The sequence below is a fragment of the Portunus trituberculatus genome, chromosome 14 (genome assembly GCF_017591435.1).
Source record: "Portunus trituberculatus isolate SZX2019 chromosome 14, ASM1759143v1, whole genome shotgun sequence".
Classification (NCBI taxonomy): domain Eukaryota; kingdom Metazoa; phylum Arthropoda; class Malacostraca; order Decapoda; family Portunidae; genus Portunus; species Portunus trituberculatus.
Window position 1 is genome coordinate 10,611,611 of NC_059268.1, and position 22,449 is coordinate 10,634,059.

General features: G+C 36.8%; 1 protein-coding gene across 3 annotated transcripts in view; it reads right to left on the bottom strand.

Moving 5' to 3' along the window:
* Nucleotides 1–310: 310 nt before the first annotated feature.
* LOC123503653 (afadin- and alpha-actinin-binding protein-like) overlaps nucleotides 311–22,449 on the bottom strand; it is a 29,651-nt gene continuing 7,512 nt past the window's right edge. For 2 of the 3 annotated variants that reach the window (XM_045253595.1, XM_045253596.1), the window contains 6 exons: nucleotides 18,328–18,502; nucleotides 8,824–8,940; nucleotides 7,867–8,036; nucleotides 3,967–4,056; nucleotides 3,583–3,743; nucleotides 311–2,482 (listed from right to left, as the gene is read on the bottom strand). In XM_045253595.1, the coding sequence (XP_045109530.1) occupies nucleotides 1,699–2,482; nucleotides 3,583–3,743; nucleotides 3,967–4,056; nucleotides 7,867–8,036; nucleotides 8,824–8,940; nucleotides 18,328–18,502 (1,497 nt within the window). In that variant the 3' untranslated portion in view covers nucleotides 311–1,698. Of the gene's footprint in view, nucleotides 2,483–2,949; nucleotides 2,998–3,582; nucleotides 3,744–3,966; nucleotides 4,057–7,866; nucleotides 8,037–8,823; nucleotides 8,941–18,327; nucleotides 18,503–22,449 lie in introns of all 3 variants that reach the window. The other variant, XM_045253597.1, reaches the window with a different exon arrangement.

The following is a 22,449-nucleotide window of genomic DNA, read 5'->3' on the forward strand; positions in this document are numbered from 1 at the left end:
TGCATATAAAGTATGATGTTTTTTTTCAAGCAATTGGCCAAGGTAGAGTTGAGAAACTGGTGATTGAAAATTACCAATGTCAAAACTAGTCTGGCTGGAGGAATGTCTACAAAGAATATGCCCATCCTTTAGAAATTAAAAATGTTACTTTTCATTTTTCTAATTCATGCATTTTCTATAAAGTGTATTCAAGCATTTCATTCACCGCTTCATATTTTGAGCTTTCTGTTTCTGCTCTCTATTCTACCAAATTCTTCATTGGCCTCTGTCAAGCTCTAAAATGTTACCAAGGTGCTAAGAAGTAATAATAAAAAAAAAGAAATTTATTTCCATCAGTATATAAAACTAAGTCTGGGTTTCAATACTTTTCCTAAGGAAGTACAGTACAACTAAACATTTACATCCTACATAGATATCTAGTATGAAAATTAAATTATATCTTACAATAATGAATAATTCTATTCTATTCAAGCTCATTGTTTTTGGACTGCATGACATGAGTTTCTATAATATAACTACACATAGCCTTATGGGACTTTTGATTAATCCAAGTTGTACATAGATATGCAATAAGAATAAAATAGTAAAACATTTCTATCCACAATTCTGTGCAGGAACACTCAAATATCTGAATGGCAATCTCTTAGCCTGACATGAAGTGTATGAGGCTGGTCTTGCATATGAGTAAAGGCAGTGAAGTGTTCAGATCATTAACTTTGTTGCATTAGATTAATATCAAGATCAGTGATTAAACATAATAAGGTAGTATATAGAAATGGGCTGCCCCTAAGGCACATTCTTAACATGAAAATCATATGCTATGAATGACTAGAAAATTTTAAGAATATCTAATATGATATATTAATTGCTATCCAATCATTATCTCCAAGTATTATAAACATGAAACTACAGGCAATATGAAATCTAAATTTGCACTATTATGGAAAATACGGACGAGATGGCAGCTACAGGCATTAACATTACATATTTACTACTGAGATCATTTTCCTGCACCAAATCAGTAACCCAGAATAACCAATGTTACCAACACCCCTAAGCACAAATATTCAAGGATATCTGTAAAATAAGAACTAAAACTTATGTATTCTGATACGCACTTCAGAGAGAGAGAGAGAGAGAGAGAGAGAGAGAGAGAGAGAGAGAGAGAGAGAGAGAGAGAGAGAGAGAGAGAGAGAGAGAGAAAATATATTACATGATAATATGTGTGAATGCATCAGTTTTTTGTCTTCTGCTGATTATTTGGGAGACAACTAGATGTACAGAAAAGAAAGAAAGAAAGAAAGGAGAAAAAAAGTCTTTCACACAATGCATCTCTTCACAATACTGTTTGTTAAATTTTTGCATATTTGGCATATTTGTGTTTGGAAGATGTGTGGAAGATATTTGGTGATAAGGTTTGAGCTACAGGATAAACAACTTCTTATAAAAATAACAATTAAAGTGTAACATAGGGGAAAATGTAAATCATTATCAACATATGACTTGTACTTACATACCACATTGAGAATCTTGTAAATACTTCTACCCTCATTGTATAAACAAAGATGCAGTTGTCTTTCATGATGTGTACAGTATGGTGGCAGTATTATTCCAAAAAGATTACAAATCAAACAACCAAACCATCCCTAAGTAGTGATGAATAAATAAATAAAAGCTTGATTCTTTATGCACATATAACTAATATCCTGCTTTCTTGGATGGTTTCTGCATTTTCTTCTCACCATTTTCTGTACAAGAAAAATCCTGACTAGATCTTCTACTGCTGAACAAATTAATTGGTGTAGTTCGGAGTAGAGAAAAGACCTTGGGTCTGGGTTTGGACTTTGGGAGAGTCACTCTACTGAAGGACACATCAGGACCAGGGCCTGAGGCTGTTTCATGTTTAGGTCCTATCTGCTGCTCTAACAACTCTGCTAGATCAGCCTCCAGGGCATCTATAGAAGAGCTATTGTCAGTTTTATAGATTACTGAATTTGTTTCATACAAATTTTCTTGAGATTGCACATTTGGCCTTATATCCTTCTGTGCAGCTGGTGGTGATCCTGAGTATTTCCTGGAATATGGTGACATTTCTCTTTGATAAGTCTGAGAATCAGAATACACTCTATCAAAATCAAGATAATCCTTATGATGCTGGAGATTAATTTTTGTAGAATTCAAAAAATAAGAAGAATTATAAGAAGTTTCCTCCTCCTTCTCCCCAGTCTTATTACTGTCTTTAACCAAATTCCCTTGACTCTGACTTTTGTTTTTGCTAAGTGGAGTTCTTGTAATAGAACAAGATTTACGCCGTGTCCTTTCCAATGTGCGAGGTCGTGTGCCACTGGGTGGACGGGTGCCAGTTACTCCATGCAAGGTGTGCCTTTTGTCCTCACTTTGTCTCGAGGAGGAGGAAGCCCTACTGGCTGGGGCTGACTTGAAGCCATAACTCATTCTATTTGATAAACCACGGCTGGAGTCTCTGTGAGTAAATGAATACCAAGAGTCAAAAGTCTGTTTTTCATAAGAAGCATGTGATTGCTATCAATATAGATACATTTTCAGCATCAAACTAATGTACACTTAACCCTCGGCTATTGCGCCCAATTGTGGCCGAAATAGCCGCACCATAGCTGAAAACGCGATAGCCGAATTGATCTTGGGGGGAAGGCGGTTTTGGCCAATGAGCGCTCAGATATCCCATGACGTTATGGCGGGGCACGCGATAGCAGGCATCTGAGGTCGCGACAATGAAATTTTAGCAGCTTTTCATGGGTACGCGATAGCAATAAAACGCGATAGCTGAAGTCGCGATAGCCAAGGGTTGACTATGCACAAACTAGAAAAAAAATTACAATGCTGTATGAAAATTCACAATAGGTATAGTATTCAAGTATCTGAGATAGTAAGTCTTAAGAAACAAAAATGAAATTCACATATAAAACTTACCAATACTTTTACAGTCTTCTGGAGGAGCCCCGACCTTTATTAGAATCACTAAAATAAAGAAATGGATGGCAAATAGGTTAGTCTAGAATGTGCATCAAACTTATCCAATTAATTTAATACTTATTAGTATTTACACCCTTTAAAACAAATAGGTACATTCTACAATAGTGCATTTAATAGACAATGTTAAAACACTACAAAGACTCTACAATGGAGAAAGATCCAGGTGTACTCATTATCAGTAAGAAACCTAAATATAGAAATGATGAATATACACCAATACATTGTTAATCTGGTCTAAAAATAAATTATGACTACTAAAAAAACCATTCACATTACTTAGTATCAGTGAGATCCATCTTACATACCAAGTATATTATAAAGTTGACTGGCATTATTTAATAACACTGCATATTGATTTGTACAGCCCAAGCTTGGCAGTATCACTTAAACAACAAAACATCTAAATTACTGGACTAGAAAAATTGGATTAGTCCTCAAACACACCATATTATACAGAAACAGCAGCTCTTTGTGCCTATATATCTATCAGTTACACCTACTGACAGTGTTGATGGAGAAAATCTCATGGGAGAGCAAATAGGAGGGCATGCATCAACCAGCTACACTTACTGTTGCTGTTTTGATAGTCTTGAAGGGCCAAGCACAACTGGGGGCCCTTCAATGTATGTGATGTTTCTACTTGGTGAAGTGATATTGGGGACGGCTACCATGTACTGAGGAGAGTCAAAAATTTCTCCAATGCTTCCACTTGAGAGGCTTCCACCACTTTCCTGAAAGTAAATTGCAAAAGGTAAAATTCATGCAAAAACATGATTGTACAATATATATATTGGGAATAACAATACTATATTGTATTTGGGGTGTTTTTAAGAAAAAAATACAATACAGCATGACAACTGAGGATCAAGGCAAGAACCACAGGCTACAACAAAGGGAGAAAAAATCTATAGAAATAGCTGTGGAAATGAGTGATGTGACCCCTTGAAGACTTACAGCAATCAGGTCAGCTTCCAGTGTTGCTGGAAGATCCTGCAGGAATTGTTCCTTCAGCAACTCCGCTTTCTCGGCCTCAAATGATGCCCTCTATGAGAAAAATAGACGTTCAACTTCTGACATTATAATACAAGCTGAGGCAATATGAAGGAATTTGATGTAAAATAAAATCTGTATGTCTTTATGTAAAGGCTGAACTACACACACACACACACACACACACACACACACACACACACACACACACACACTATGGATCTACCAACCTTGGAGCAGAGAGAGAGAGGGGATCTGATACAAGTTTATAAATTGATTAACGGAATGGATGAGGTGGATAATGAGAAACTGATCCTGAGAGAAGAATATGACTTTAGAAGCACAAGATCGCATAGTAAGAAACTAAGGAAGGGCCGATGTCTGAGAGATGTTAAAAAATTTAGTTTCCCACAAAGATGTGTGAGACTTGGAACAGTTTGAGTGAGGAAGTGGTGTCAGCAAAGAGTGTACATAGTTTTAAAGAAAAATTGGATAAGTGTAGATATGGAGACGGGACCACACGAGCATAAAGCCCAGGCCCTGTAAAACTACAACTAGGTAAATACACACACACACACACACACACACACACACACACACACACACACACACACACACACACACACACACACACACACACGTTTAATATTGTTTGCTCGTTAACCTTTGTTTCACTGCCAGCCCTTACTCATAATATCTACAAAAAACACACTGTAAGGATTTCACTTGTGTTCAGTGGGAAACATGGGAAAAGACTGATTGTTGTTGAGGTGGCCGCACAGCGTGGTGGCATTACGGTAGTGTAAACAAAACATGAGCGGATACCGTATCTGTGAATTTTTCTTATCATAAATAGAATCGAGGGTAGCAATTACCAAACCCAGTAACTGTGAATTTACCGGATAATGATGTAACGTATAAGGAGGACTTACTGTACTTCGTTATCCAGTAAATTCAGTTACGGTGTTTGGTAATTACTACCCTCGATTCTATTTATGGTAAGAAAAATTCACAGATACGGTATCCGCTCGTGTTTTGTTTACACAGTACTGTAGCACCACCACGCCATGCGGCCACCAAACAATCAGTCTCTTCCCACTTTTCCTAATGAACACAAGTGAAATCATTATAGCTTGTTTTTTGTGGATATTATGAGTAAGGGCTGAAATTCCTACTGTAACTTAGCCTCGGGAGGCAAATCATCTGATAGAATACGTGGTGAATGAAAGGTAAATAAAAACATTTTGTTTATTTCTTTTGCGCAGTACTTTACTTTTTTTTTTATATGACTATTTTCATGTATTTTCATGTCTGTACGGGTGACCTTCGACATACTGGAACACATCCCCTATTATTACATGTTATAATGGGTTCAGTATATGGAAATTTTGATTTACGGTAAGGTTTTCAGGAATGCATATGTACCGTATAATGAGGACTTACTGTATATATTTCCTTAGATCATCGGTATGTGTATAATGTTCTTAGACCATGTTAAAGAGGCTGCTGTCACTCACCCTCCTTTAACCTTGTCCTGTCCTTGACACTTTAATACATTTAACGTCTATGGTACTACACAAAAAGGAGAGGGTACGTTAATTAAGTCAATGATACCTTTCTAGTTACTCAACTAAGTACAGGCAACCCCCTTTACGAAGGGATTACGTTCCTAAAAAACCCTTTGTTAAGTGAAATTTTGTTAAGCAAACCAATTATAACAAGTTTAACCCCTGACTTGAACTTCCATTGAGAGTAAACAAAGCGAGAGTACATCATAGTACAATGAAAGGTTTAATGAAAGTAAAAATTATGAAGTTAAACATTTATGCAGTTTGATTTAAGTCATTATAATGTACACTAATGTATGTATGTACGTAACTTTATAATGATGATTTAAAATTTATGAAGGGAGGGAGAGTGGAGCGGGAAAGACACTAACTGGCAACCTGTGGAATGTAAACAAAGGACGCATCATTGTATCACGTACAAAACTTGTGTACCACATTTCCACAAGGCTTTCCATTTTATCCATTGTAGAGTCATGAGTTCAGGTGGTTCTTTTAGCTTGCAAGGAAGATACGGTCTCACCAGCCTTCTTAATAGAGTCTGCTGACTTGAAAATAGTAGAGACAGTAGATGGAGTCAAGATGGTGGCGAGCAATGCTATTAGTTTTCTCGCCTCTCTCATGTCTGTGAATAATATCCAGCTTCACTTCGAGAGTAAGAGACTTCCTGGTCTTCTTAGTAACGTTAGGCGACATTGCAGGGCGTTTTGGTGGTAAGTTGAGCAAGGGAAGATGAGCTGCTGCTGACGCTGTTATTGTTTTGAACAGGGGGAGTGAGTGGTGCGCGTGTTGTCTACGAGAGGCACTGGTGTATTCAAAAGCCTGTCGGCTTGCGTGATACGGCAGAACTTTCAACCTTGGAAAAAATTACCTGGATAAAACTTCATTAAAGCGAGTTTGGTGTTCGTTAAACGGACAGATGGTAGTAAAATAAAACCTTCATTGTAGCGAAATTTCATTGTGTGAACCTTCGTTAAGTCGGGGTTGCCTGTATTCTAAATAAATTAATCCTTTCACTGTTATTTGGCACATGTTTCCTTAGCCTAACTTTTAACCATTCTGAGATATCTATTCTACAGTAAGCCCCCGCACTTGGCAAATCTCAGCTTGGCGAAATCACTTTTGGCGGTAGGGTGGCCACCGAGTGCACACTTGGTGATTTGAATTGAAACTTGATGGTCCCCTGCTGGCCACACAGTGAACCACGTGGCTCCCCAGTGACGTCAAACCTCTCTCTAAACCTATCAGAACGCAGTGTGAGAGTCCCCTTCAGCCATTTTGTTTGTGCTACCCTCTGTTCTGTTAGCATGGGAACAAATTCTGGCGATTTACTGCCAACATGGCATCTACCAGCATAACAGGTGGTACCGGTGGGGGTAAGGACAACGGTGGTGGTGGCAAGAACGAAAGTGGGTGAGGGAAACGGGTGAAAAAACGGGAGTTACAACCTTTATATAATGTCTTATTAGCTTTATTTATTGTTTATTGGTCTGTTTTGTACAAGTGTTCTAATATGTGAAGGCAAAAGATTTTATTTCACCTTGAAATATGGTATTTTGGGGGGTCAAAAGAGGAACTTTGGCAATGATCAAAGACTGATTGAGGCGTTTTTAGGCAATTTATATGGTATAAAGAATTCGTGCTAGGCGAAATTTGCCAAGTGTGGAGCTTACTATACTTATACAGCTATCTCCATATTATACTGACTACAATTTGCAAATTTTTTTTCTTTTTACTCTCCTTTTTTGTAGATTGCTTTTAGTGCTATGAATTGTTACATATCACAGTGAAACGGATAAAATCTTGCACTATGCAGATGTTATCTAAAACCTCTAAAAATACAATATTCTTTTCCTACACTCATCCTTTGCAACAGTTTTATTGTTTTGCAGAGATATTGGAAACAAAAAATCTATAAAATCATCATGATTGCTGTGGTCATAATGTCTTAGGAATAAAAATATTTTCTCTCACACCAGTAGTTTGATGACTGATGAAGAGCCTCTCAGAGAGAATACATCTTGCCTTTCTAAATGTCCAATCAATGACCTTGTACTTTTATCAATTTCAGACTCTTTTCATAATTGTAGTTTTTACATTTCTTTGTATTTTTCAAAATAAACATAAAACCAATAGATTTTATTTCATAAATTTAACGTATTAAATCTTTGTGAGTGCAAAATAAAACACTACAGTATCATAAATAATACCTTCATGGAAAATTTTTTCAATAATTTGAAAAGGGGCTTTCATTACCTCATGTTCAGAATGTACTATAAAATTTGAAAACATTACTTACTTCTCTATTCAACCTGATGGTTGCTTCAGTAAATATTCTTTTTTCCTTTTCCAAAATTTCTCTCTCTTTCATTAAGTTTTGCCTTTCCTTTTCTAAGTAAGCTTCTTCCTCTATATTTCTTCCTTCCAATAAGAATGATGAATCTACTTCTCCAGCTTTCTCAGGGTCATCTGAAGGTGAGTGAGAGAGAAAGAGTGTCATTGAAGAACAGGGGATAGATCTGGAAGGTTGTGTCAAGTTGACATATGAAGGAATTGAGTTTTTGAGGAATCATCAAACAACACTAAGTTTGCCTCCCCTGTAGGTCTTAGTAGAATTAAATGTAAAATACATACACATGAAATATCTGTAGTGAGACTATTGCATGATCCACATTAACACCATTATCTTTTGGTAATATCGTAATGTACTTGTTAAATTGAAAAGAAAAGGATATATTCCATCCTAGTGTCTTGGCCCATTTATATCTGGAAGTATATACTAGCCTAGACCAACTTATACCAGTACAAAACAAGTTAGGCTATAATAACACTGATATCTGACTGATCATTTTCAGGGTCACCTAAAGAAGTGAGTATTGGGCCACCAATGACTTCGAAGAGTAAGATGGTAGAGAAAGGAGCCGCCCTACGGCATATGGTTAGACCCTGCATTGGGTCACGTGCCTACTCAGTGTCTATACTATGTATCAGACACTTACAAAGAAAAATTTCTGACACAAAGAAGCTGACTAATAAGAATGGTAAATTCCATTTAAATAACAGTTGTTTCTTTTTATGTCAACCCTAAGGTGTCAGAAGAAACTTCCAGGAGTGAAAATTTCCCCTACAGCTTTAGGAAGAAATCTGCTCACAGTACTGATGTATATGACAGCAAGAAATGTAAAAATATCCTTAAAGAGAAAATTACCTAGTTTATCTGCTGAATTACATATTTATGGTTTATTAAGTAACTTACATTTTCCAACTGCTGACTTGTACGTTGTCATTTCCTCATTTGTAGCTATCAACTGCCTTTTTAAATCTTCCTTATCTTCTTTCAACTGGTTTTCATTATTGTTATCAGTCTTCTGAGCTGCAAAATTAAGCCAAATCTTCACATATGAAAATAAGATATGATAGATTACATCTATAAAACTAGAGAAAAGATAGTGAGTGTCGGGACACACACACACACATACACACACACACAAATGGAGCAAGTTTAATAAAAATTATAAGAACAAGAGATTAAAAATGATGTATATGAACATAGATGGAGTTTTATCAAGTAAATTAGAATTAAGAGATTACATAAAGAAAGAAGAACCAGATATTGTATGCCTGGTGGAAACAAAGTTAAATGAGGCAATAAAAACAGACATAGATAAAAGGTAATAATATATGGAGGAAAGACATAGTGGGTAAAAAGAGGAGGAGGAGTCATGATGATGTTAAGGAAAGAGATGGTGGTAAATCAAGTGGAGTTTGGGGAAGGAAAATCAGAAATACTGTATATTAAGATACATATTAATAAAAAGGAGTTAACAATCATTGGAACACATGTGCAACCAAAAACAAATTCATGGACCAATCAAGAATATAAAGACATGATAAATGACACAATAAGGAGTCTTACAAGAATCATTAAAGAAAGGAGAAAAGTAATATTAATAGATTTCAACTGTAAGGAGGTGGACTGGGAAAATTATGAAAGTGGTATGAGGGAAAAAGCCTGGGGAGATAGATTCCTGAATCTAATGATAGATAATATGATGGTCCAAAGAATAAAGGAAAACACAAGATTCAGAGGAAACGATGAGCCAGCGAGATTGGACCTAGTTTTTACAAGGGGTATACAAATGAATGATGATATAAGACATAAGTGCCCATTGGGAAAGAGTGACCATGTAATATTAGAAATGGATATAGAAGAGGGAAAGGAAGATAGAGACGAATCATAAAAAGGAGACCGATTAAATTACAGAAAGGCTGATTTTGAGAACCTCAAGAGCTATTTTAAAAACGTAAACTGGGAGGAGATGGAAAACTCAGAGACGGTGCAAGTGAAGTATAACTTATTTTTGGAAATATACAAAATAGGAGTCAGGGAATATGTCCCAAAATATAGACCTAAAGAAAAAGGAGAAAAAGATTGGTTTAATGCAAGGTGTGCTAGGGCAAAGGAGAAAAGAGATGGAGCATGGAAAAGGTGGAGGAGAAACAGAAATCCAGAAAATAAGGAAAACTTCAAAACAGCAAGAAATGAATATGCTAAGGTGAGAAAGGAAGAAGAAAGGAACTATGAAAAGGACATTGTCGAAAAATGTAAGGAACAACCAAAATTGTTCTACAGATTCATAAATGGAAAAATAAGGCAAAAAGAAACAATAGAAAGGTTAAAAGGAGAGAATGGGATGATAGAAGACCCAAAAAGTATGGCAGAACTGTTAAATAGTAAATTTCAGGAGGTCTTTACTAAGGAATCCAAATTTGAAAGACCACAGGGTAATAGAGAGACTGTTCATATGAAAGAGATTAAAGTAACCAAGCTTGAAATAAAAGAGTTGGTGACAGAATTAGATGAGGAGAAGGCAATGGGACTGGATGAAGTCTCAGGCAGAATATTAAAAGAATGTAGAGAAGAACTAGCAAGTCCTATATACATCATAAAATGCTCAATAGAAAATGGAACAGTACCAGTAGAATGGAAAAGAGCTGAGTTGGTTCCCATATATAAGAGCGGAAGGAAGGAAGAACCTTTAAATTACAGACCGGTATCACTAACTAGAGTAATATGCATGATGTGTGAAAGAGTAATAAAGAAACAATGGATTGAGTTTCTTGAAGACAACAAATTATTATTAAATAGCCAATTTGGTTTTAGAAAAGATAGGTCGTGTGTAACAAATTTATTGAGTTTCTACTCTAGAATAGTTGATAAAGTACAAGAGAGAGAGGGATGGATTGACTGTATTTATTTAGATTTAAAAAAGGCATTTGATAAAGTGCCACATGAAAGATTTCTATGGAAGTTAAAGGAGGAGGGTGGCTTAAAAGGAAGCACATTGAGATGGATGGAAAATTACTTGAGGGGGAGAGAAATAAGGACGGTAGTTAAAGATATGAAGTCCAAGTGGAGAGCAGTAGACAGCGGAGTGCCACAGGGGTCAGTATTGGCGCCAATACTTTTTCTCATATATATATAAACGACATGCCAGAGGGAGTGAACAGCTACATAAATCTGTTTGCGGATGATGCAAAACTGTGCAGAGTCATAAAACAAAAAGAGGATTGTGAAATACTGCAGGAAGACTTAAACAAGATCTGGAAATGGAGTAAAAATTGGGAGATGGAATTCAATGTGGACAAAAGCCATGTCATGGAAATGGGAAAAGTGAACGACAACCAGTGGGAATATATAAGATGGGAGATGGAGTAGAACTAGAAAAAGTAAAAATGGAAAAGGACTTGGGAGTGACGATGGAAGAAAACAATCAACCGGTAAGCCATATTGATAGAATTTTCAGAGACATATAATTTGCGAAGAAATATTGGATTAGCATTTCACTATATGGACAAAGAAATTATGAAGAAATTGATAAGTACTAAAATAAGACCCAGATTGGAATATGCATGAGTGGGGGTGGACCCCCTATAAAAAGAAACACATAAAGAAATTGGTTTCTCCCTCTGCTTTCCTCTTCACCTTCTCATGTATTTTTCTAGTTTTCTTTTCCTTGACTTCATCTTCTTTGCTTCTGCTATCATAATTGAAATCCTCTTCCTGTCCCTTCCCTCTAAAATCTCCTTCCCAGCCATGCCAGGCGCCTCAGCTTCACCTGCCACTGAGTCATCATCTCTTTCCTCTTCTTTTAATTTATCTCCTATTCTCTTTTCTTTTTCTTCATCCCTCACATCTTCTTCAGCTGCTGTAGCCTATTTTGTTTATTCCCCATGTTGCAGTAGGAAGATAAAAAAAAATGTGAGATCCTGCAAGCAGGAGCACGACATAACCTCTCCCTTCACCTTTCTTTGTCTTTCTGGCAGGGTGGTGTATGGCAAGGTGGGAAGGAGGCGAGTGATTTGAGAGGTGGAGCCTCACCACAGAGACCAATATTAGTGGTAAAATAACAAGGAAAAACAGGCAATATACTACAATGCTTTGAGTATTTACTATGTCACGCCCACCTCATGGCTTACGCCACTCATGTCCTTTTAAACACGTCAGAATGAGTGTTGCCATACGCATAGAACCATGATTCATAAACCATATGAATTCTGAATATTTTTCCTACAATAATATGTAGAAATTGAAAAAAAAAAAAAAAAAAAAAAAAAAAAAATTGTCATAATTTACAAAATCTCGACCGCAGCATGCCCTTAAAAAAAAAAAAAAAAAATCACACGGTACAATGCTAGACTTGCAGACACAAAAAAGGCAAAAGATAAAGCTTGGAAGAAACTCATAAAGCAGAGAAATGACAATAACAGACAGCAGTATAAGGATGTGAGAAATTAATATATTAGAGTGAGAGAGGAAGAAAGAAACTTTGAGAAAGATGTGGTGAGTAAAAGCAAAGATGAACCCAAGCTTTTCTACAAAAACATAAATGGCAAAATTAAAAACAAGGAAACAATAGAAAAAATAATTAAAGGAAGGAGGGCATATCAATCAGAGAAGGATATGTGTGAAATAATGAATGAGAGCTTCAAATCAGTGTTCACGGTAGAAGATTTTACAGAACCAAATAGGACATTGCAGTGCCAATGATTACAGGAAATCACAGTACACAAAGAAGATATTAGAAGATTACTGGATAATTTAGATGTTAGAAAAGCAATGGGGCTGGATGGTGTTTCAGGTGCTAAAAGAATGTAAAGAACAACTACTGGATCCAATTTGGGATATAATTACAAGTTCACTAAATGAAGGGAAAGTTCCACTAGAATGGAAAAGAGCCAACGTAAAACCAATATTTAAAGGAAGAAAGGCAACTAGGCCGTTAAATTACAGATCGGTGTCACTTACAAGCATTATGGGAAAGTTGTGTGAAATAATTATCAAGGAAAAATGGGTAGAACATTTGAAAGAACAAGTCATAACAAATAGACAATTTGGGTTCAGGACAGGACGGTCATGTGTATCAAATTTATTAAGCTTCTATTTGAGGATAATAGAAGGACTGGATAACAAAGATGAATGGGTGGACACAGTATACCTGGATATAAAAAAAAGTTTTTGATACAGTCCCTCATGGAAGACTACTTTGGAAAATAGAGAAATAAGAGGACTACGAGGAACTTTGTTAGAGTGGACAAGGGATTATTTGAAGGACAGGGAGATGAGAGCTGTGATCAGAGATACATACTCATTGTGGGGTAAAATAACAAGGGGAGGGCCACAAGAGTCAGTGTTAGCCCCCGTTATGTTTCAGATTTATATAAATGACATTCATAATGGGATTAATAGTTACATTTATCTATTTGCTGATGCAAAGCTACTAAGAGTTATCATTGCTCTTACAAGATGATATAAACAAGAGTAAGAAGTGGAAATTGGAGTTCAATGCAAAGAAATGTCACGTAATGGAACTAGGAAAGAGCAAAAGAAGACTGATATGGGACTATTTCATGGGAGAAGAACAAATAATAAAGACTAAAGAAGAAAAGATCTGGAAGTGTTTATACAGAATAATCTAAACTCTGAAAAACATATAAGCAAGATATTGGGTATATCATATAAAATGTTGAAAAATAGAAGAGTGGCATTTCAAGTTATGGACAAAGATATGATGAAAAAAATTATCACAAGCATGATATGTCCAAAGCTAGAATATGCAGCTGTGGTGTGGTCTCCAAGCTCTATAAAAGATATAAGAAGATTAGAACGGATACAGAAGATTGCTACAAAGATGGTGCCGGAACTAAAGGACCTAACATAAGAAGAGTGGCTAAAGGAAATGGGGGTACCAACCTTACAAGATAGAAGAGAACAAGGAGATCTAGTAACAATGTACAAGATAGTCATTGGCATTGAAAAGATAAACAAGGAAGACCTAGTGCTGTTGACAGAAGAGGATGGAAGGACAAGAGATCATGTAAAGAAAATCAGAATGAGGCAGTGTGTGAAGGATATTGGAAAATACAGTTTTCCACACAGAATGGTGAAAAAGTGGAATGCATTAAATAATGAAGTTGTTACAGCACATAATGTACATAACTTCAAGGAAAATTGGATAAATGGAGACAGGACACTATGGGCCCCACTTGAACTCTGTACAATACAACTAGGTAAATAGAACTAGGTACAATACAACAAGGTAAATAATACAACTAGGTAAACACACACACACATGCACACACGCACACACACACGCACACACACACACACACACACACACACACACACACACACACACACTGATGATGCAAAACTGTTAAGAGTTATCAAAACCAGAGAGGACTGTCTGCTGTTGCAGGAAGATATAAACAAGATCTATGAGTGGAGCAGGAAGTGGAAATTAGAGTTTAATGCCAAGAAATATCACTTAATGGAACTAGGAAAGAGTAAGAGAAGACTGGTATGGAACTATATGAATGGAGAGGAACAAATAATGAAGACTAAAGAGGAAAAAGAAAATCTGACCCCTGAAAAACACATAAGCAAGATACTTGGACTATCATGTAAAATGTTGACTAATATAAGAGTGGCATTTCATTACATGGATATGATGAAAAAAATAATCACAAGCATGATATGACCAAAGCTGGAATATGCAGCATTGGTATGGTCTCTGAGCTCTAAAAAGGACACAAGAAAATTGGAAAGGATATAGAAGATTGCTACAAAGATGGTGCCAGAATCAAAGGACCTCACATATGAAGTGAACGACTGAAGGAAATGGGACTGCCAACCTTACAAGATAGAAGAGAACGTGGGGACCTAATAACAATACAGTGGAGACTCAATACTCACACTTAATTCGTTCCAAATGGCTATTCGAGTATTAAAAAGTTTGACTATTGATACCTATAAATCAGGTAATTTGTTCTTATCTTAGCAAAACCTCAAGTTTATAAAAATTTCAATGTAATTTTATTTATTTTTTTTTTTTACAATTTTTATTTGTACATATCGTAAGTGAAGGCTGGTGATGGATAACTTAGAAGAGGAGGGGAGAAGGAGGGAGGTCAATGGAGGATGAGTCACCATCTATGAAAATGTCGTAAAGTTTCTCCTGGTGAGATTCCTGTAAATCCACTAATGGAGGGCTGTGGCTCACTAACACTTGCACTCTCACCAGATTCCTTATTTTCACCACTAATAAGCCTCTTTGGTGCCATCATAAGTTTTAAATGAAAAACTACCAACAGAACGCAGAATGTTGTTTTTCTGAAGATTGCGACAGGACTAAGGATGTGCACCGGCATATCGATATCACGGTAATACTGGTATTACCAGTAATACGGTATCAAAATGGTACAGTGGCGGCTGCAAGAAGGGAGATGACAAAGCTTTGTATACGACCAAATGTACGGCTGTTTGATTACCAGATATTTTCACCACTAATAAGCCTTTGGCGTTAATGTAAGTTTATATATAAATGAAAAAACTACAGATAGAATCATTATATCATGGAATGTCCTCTCATTGCTAAATTTAGGCCACAAGGTCAACATGACATGTACAGCCTCATTGACCATCTCCTAGACTCAACCACTCTCAGGGATATACTCAAGGAATATCCTCAGTTTGCTCTCCAGACTGTAGGATATTTATGCAATAAGGTGTGCAATATCTATTTATTTACTTAAGTACATGATAGTATTCTTGTTATGTATACTATCTATTTATATATTTTTGATAGTTTAACCTTAAGTCATTGCCCAAGGGGTAGGTGGAAAGGTCCATCCTCCTCCTTTGTTGTATTTTATTATTATTACAACAATAAATGTATCAATCAATCAATTATTCTGATGACCGCGGCAGCACAAGCCACAACTGGCGGAGGGGGAACAGGGACGCCAGGGAGACTTTGTTTACAACCACGTTTGTGGATGTTCAGCTATAAGGTATTTTTTCGACTATTAAATCGAACTTTTGTATTCTAGTATTGAAAAGTTTGAGTATTTAGATGTTCAAGTATTGAGTCTCCACTGTATATAAGATAGTAAGTGATATTGAAAAGATAGACAAAGACCTGGTGCTGTTGACAGAAGAAGATGGAAGGACAAGAGGACATGAAAAGAAGATCAGGATGAGGCGTGTGTGAAGGATATTGGAAAATACAGTTTTCCACACAGAACAGTGGAAAAATGGAATGTATTGGATAATGAAGTTGTTACAGCACACAATGTGCATAACTTTAAGGAAAAATTAGATAAATGGAGATATGGAGACAGGACACTATAAGCCCCGCTCAAACCCTGTACAATACAACTAGGTAAATACAACTAGGTAAATACATACACACACACACACACACACACACACACACACACACACACACACACACATTAGAGTAAGGAGAGAGGAAGAAAGAATCTTTGAGAAAGATGTGGTGTGAAAAAGCGAAGATGAACCCAAGCTTTTCTACAAATTTATAAATGGTAAGATGAAGAATAAGGAAACATTAGAAAAAATACTTAAAGAAGAGAAGACATACCAAACACCACAGGAAATTAGTGAAATAATAAATAAAAGCTTGAAAACTGTGTTCACTGAAGAAGAGGAATTTGCAGAACCAAATAGCATATTGCATTGCCAAGAATTGCTGGAAATCATAGTGCACAAAGAAGATATTGGAAGATTACTAGATAATTTGGATGTCAGAAAAGTAATGGGGCCCGATGATGTATCAGGCTGGGTGCTGAAAAAATGTAAAGAGCAGCTATTAGATCCAATTTGGGAAATGATTACAAGTTTATTTAAAAAAAGAGTACCACTAGAATGGAAGAGAGCCAACATAATCCTAATATTCAAAGAAAGAAAGTCAACTGAGCCATTAAATTACAGACCAGTGTCACTTACAAGTGTAGTGGGGAAGTTATGTGAAATAGTTATCAAGGAAAAATGGTTTAAATATCTGGAAGAAAAACAAGTTATATCGAACAGACAATCTGGGTTCACGATAGGATGGTCATGGGTGTTGAACTTATTAAGTTTCTACTCAAGAGTAATAGAATGACTGGGAAGCAGAGATGGATGGGTGGACACAGTATACCTGGACATAAAAAAGGTTTTTGGTAAAGTCCCTCATGGCAGACTACTCTGGAAGTTAGAAAGCATAGCAGGACTGCAAGGAACTTGTTAGATTGGATAAGGAATTATTTGAAGGACAGAGAGATGAGAACTGTGATCAGAGATACATGCTCATCTTGGGATAAAGTAACAAGTGGAGTGCTACAAGGCTCAGTGTTAGCCGCCATTATGTTCTAGGTATATGTAAACGACATTCAAAATGGGGTAAACAGTTATATAAATTTGTTTGCTGAAGATGCAAAATTGTTAAGAGTAATCAAAACCCAAGGGAACTGTTTGCTGCTGTAGGAAGATATAAACAAAATCTATGAGTGGAATAAGTGGAAATTAAAGTTCAATGCTAAGAAATGTCACGTAATGGAACCAGGAAAGAGTAAAAAAAAGACAGGTATGGAACTATCTGATGGGAGAGGAACAAACAATAAAAACTAAAGAGGAAAAAGATCTGGGAGTGATTATACAGGAAAATCTGAACCCCCAAAAACACATAAATAAGATATTTGGAATAGCATATAAAATGTTGACTAATATTAGAGTGGCATTTCAATTCAAGGACCAAGATATGATGAAAAAAATTATCAATAGCATGATACGTCCTAAGCTGGAATATGCAGCAGTGGTGTGGTCGCTGAGCTCTAAAAAAGATATAAAAGATTAGAACAGATCCAGAAGATAGCTACAAAGATGGTGCCAGAATTAAAGGACCTAACATATGAAGAAAAGTTGAAGGAAATGGGACAGCCAAGCTTATAAGATGGAAGAGAACAAGAAGACCTAATAACAATGTATAAAATAGTAAATGGCACTGAAAAGATAGACAAGAAATACCTGGTGCTGGTGACAGAAGAAGATAGAAGGATAAGGTGACACATAAAGAAGATTAGGATGAGGCAGTGTGTGAAGGATATTGGAAAATACAATTTTCACATAGAACAGTGGAAAAGTGGAATGCATTGAGTGATGAAGTTGTTACAGCACATAATGTTCATAACTTTAAAGAAAAATTGGATAAATGGAAACATAGAGACAGGGCACTATAAGCCCCGCTCAAACCCTGTACACTACAACTAGGTAAATACACACACAAAAAAAAAAAAATAAATAAATAAATAAATAAAACAAATAAATAAATAAATAAATACATGAAATGAAATTAAATTAAATAAAAGAAAGAAAGAAAGAAAGAAAGAAAGAAAGAAAAAAAGAATATGCACTTACCCTCTTCAAGAAACTGCACCAAAGCTTTCATGTTCTTATCAAAGATTTCCTGTAGTCGATCTTTACAAGCAGAAAACTCCTGGTTTGTAACAAAATTATCTAAGCTGTCTGTGCTGAATGTTGATGATGTCATGGAGATATTCATGTCACCATCTGGCAGCTCTTGAGTATCAACCTGTTAAAAGTAAGCTCTTAAAAATGTGATGTATGCATTTGAGTATATACATCTACATATATATATATATATATATATATATATATATATATATATATATATATATATATATATATATATATATATATATATATATATATATATATATATAGTTATGGCCTGTAGTGCCTGTAGGCACACTTGAAGAGTATATGTGGGAAGCGCTGTTCAGCTTCCGCCCATTAATAGCGCAGGCAATTTTATCTATAGTGGTACACATATTAGGGCCCATACCACCACTCAGGTGATCTTTGGTGTAACTAGCTAGAACCTGGGTATCATGGTAACATGTAGGTAACTTGATTAATGGCATAGCTTCAAAGTGGTATGTGGTGAGATTCAAACCTACGTTTGGATGTTTGCCTGATCCCACGCTCACCACCTTATTCACTATGCCACTGCTTCCCTAAATCTACTAAGTATTTCATTCATAGCAATATCTTTTACATAAATACATAGATTTTTGGTATTTTTAAGAATTCTAAATCACATGTCCTTCTCTGTTTACATGTATGAATTAATCAGCTGTGCTGGAAAGTTTAACTGTTACTTTTCAGATAATCACTTTATTTTGAATAAAATAACCAGAGAAAATGTTTTGATGCCAAGGTCTATAGGCACCACTGCAATTTTGAACAATTCTACACAATACAATAGAATTCATAGGTGCATCATACCAATGCCTCAATAGTTGACAAAAAACTAAAATGCCAAATTAGTTTCCTCTTTGTGCCGAGCGCATAACAGAGGTGATTATCTCTGGCATGGAGCTATACATTCCTCATACTTTCTCTAACCCTAAAGCTAAAAAGCCTTGGTTTAACTCTGCGTGTTCTCGTGCTGTCAATGATAGAGAGGCGGCTCACAAACGGTTCCGTAGCCATCCAACTGCTGAAACTCATGCCCTATATATTTCTGCCCGTAATCATGCCAAATCTATTCTCCAACTTACTAAAAACTCTTTCATCAATAGAAAATGTCAAAGTCTTTCCAATTCTAACTCCTCTCGAGATTTCTGGCATCTAGCCAATAATATCTCTAACAACTTTACTTCTTCGTCTTTCCCTCCTTTACTTCATCCAGATGGCTCTACAGCTGTCTCTTCTTTTCTAAAGCTGAACTCTTCGCTCAAACCTTTGCTACCAACTCAACTTTGGATGATTCTGGGCATATTCCTCCTACTCCTCCACCCTCTGACTACTTCATCCCTAAAATTAAAATTCTTTATAAAGACGTTTTCCTGGCCCTCTCTGGCCTTGATTCTCGGAAGGCTTACGGTCCGGATGGAGTCCCTCCTGTTGTTCTCAAAAACTGTGCTTCCGAACTCGCTCACTGCCTGGTCAAACTCTTTCATCTGTGTCTCTCTACTTCTATTTATCCTTCTTGCTGGAAGTTTGCTCACATTCAACCTGTCCCTAAAAAAGGTGACCACTCCAATCCTTCTAACTACCGCCCTATAGCTTTGATTTCCTGCCTTTCTAAAGCCTTTGAGTCTATCCTTAATAGGAAGATAATGAGGCATCTATCAGCTCACAACCTTCTCTCTGATTGCCAGTATGGTTTCCGTAAAGGCAGATCTACTGGTGATCTTCTTACTTTCCTAACTGAATCTTGGTCATCCTCTTTAGGGACTTCGGTGAAACCTTTGCTGTCGGCCTTGACATATCGAAAGCCTTCGATAGAGTCTGGCACAAATCTTTAATTTCTAAACTACCCTCCTACGGATTCTATCCTTCTCTCTGTACCTTCATCTCCAGTTTCCTTTCCGATCGTTCTATTGCTGCTGTAGTAGACGGTCACTGTTCTTCCCTAAAACTATCAACAGTGGTGTTCCACAGGGTTCTGTCCTATCACCCACTCTCTTTCTATTATTCATCAATGATCTCCTAAATCTGACTCAATGCCCTATCCACTCCTATGCTGATGATACCACCTTGCATTATTCAACAGCGTTCAACAGACGCCCAACCCAACAACAATTAAATGACTCAAGGCGAGATGCTATAGGACGCCTAACTTCTGATCTTTCACTTGTTTCTGATTGGGGCAGAGAAAACCTGGTTTTGTTCAATGCCTCAAAACTCAATTTCTACAACTATCTACTCGACATAACCTTCCAGACAACTATCCTCTCTTCTTCAATAACACTCAACTTCCCTCTCCTCTACATTAAACACACTCGGTCTATCCTTCACTAAAAATCTAAACTGGAAATTTCACATCTCTACTCTTGCTAAATCAGCTTCCAAGAAGTTAGGTGTCCTGTGGCGTCTTCGTCCATTTTCTCTCCCTCCCAGCTGCTTGCTCTGTACAGGGCCTTATCCGCCCGTGTATGGAGTATGGCTCTCATGTCTGGGGGATCCACACACAGCTTTACTAAACAAGGTGGAATCTAAAGCTTTTCGTCTTATCAACTCTTCTCCTCTAACTGACTGTCTTGATTCTTTAAGTCACCGCCGCAATGTTGCATCTTTATCTGTCTTCTACCGCTGTTTTCATGCTGTCTGCTCTTCTGAACTTGCTAACTGCATGCCTTCCCCCTCCTGCGGCCTCGCTGCACAAGACTCTCTACTTCTTCTCATCCCTATTCTGTCCATCTTCCTAATGCAAGAGTTAACCAGTATCTTCACTCCTTCATTCCCTACACTGGTAAACTCTGGAACTCTCTACCTGTGTCTGTATTTCCACCTGCCTATGACTTAAACTCTTTCAAAAGAGGAGTGTCAAGACACCTCTTACGATAACTGGACCCTCCTTTTAGATTTTTTTGTTTTTTCTCTTTCTCCTACTTTCCTCTTAACAGGGCCTGGCAACCAGCGGGATTTTTTTTTTCCAACACTTTGTTTTCCCTTGGCCAGTGCCCTTGTAATGTAAAAAAAAAAAAAAAAAAAATTTTCCAATGATTATTTATATATGTAGTGATGAAACAGATTCAGAGTATTCAATTCTAGTCCAACATGTTATGTTAACATTAGCAAACCACTGTTCTGTACCACCAATAAGCTGGTAAAATTTGAAGTACAGTGGTACCTTGACATAAAAATTTAATTCGTTCCGTGACGATCATTGTATATAAAAAAATCGTATATCAAATCAATTTTTCCCATAGAAATTAATGGAAATAGAATTAATTTGTTCTTGTGATACAAATTTACACCCCCCAAAAAATTAACATGCTTTAAATACCAACCAAATACTGTATAGATTTAATATAAGACAAATGCAATGTTTATTGTAGACATGATATAAATGTACTATAGTGCCCAAAATAACAACTTAAACCGCAAAACTCAAGACACATCGATAGAAGTTCATCACGCAAGACACGGGGCATGTCGATAGACGCTTAGGCTTTTTACGGCTATATTTTGGCTATTTTCTTCCCATCTTCTTTGCTTGTGAGCTGACAACACTCATCAGCAGTAAACATATGCTCTACGTCACTGTGTCACCAACGATGGACGGTGGGAGCGACAGTGATTTCCTGGTGTCTGATTCTGCCACCTCTCCTGCGCCTTACTTCTATACCACAGGTCTCTCACCATGTTGCGAGGAGACAACTTTTGAATGAGAGTAGTATCAGAACAGGTGACGAGAAAGAGAGAGAGAGAGAGAGAGAGAGAGAGAGAGAGAGAGAGAGAGAGAGAGAGAGAGAGAGAGAGAGAGAGAGAGAGAGGATACAAGGGGCCCATTTTCTCACTCTAGCCAAGGCCACTGAACCTGATTGGACACAAGGCTACGTAGTAAACCGATGATACCACCTCATTCAACCTCTAGAGACTTCTGGTTTTTTGCATTGCAAAGAGGAAGAGTTGCTTGTGGGTAGAACACCATTTGTATTCACTCGTTTATTGCATTTCTAAGTGTAATCAATATGTGAATACAGGTTATTTTGTGTGTTTCTCGCC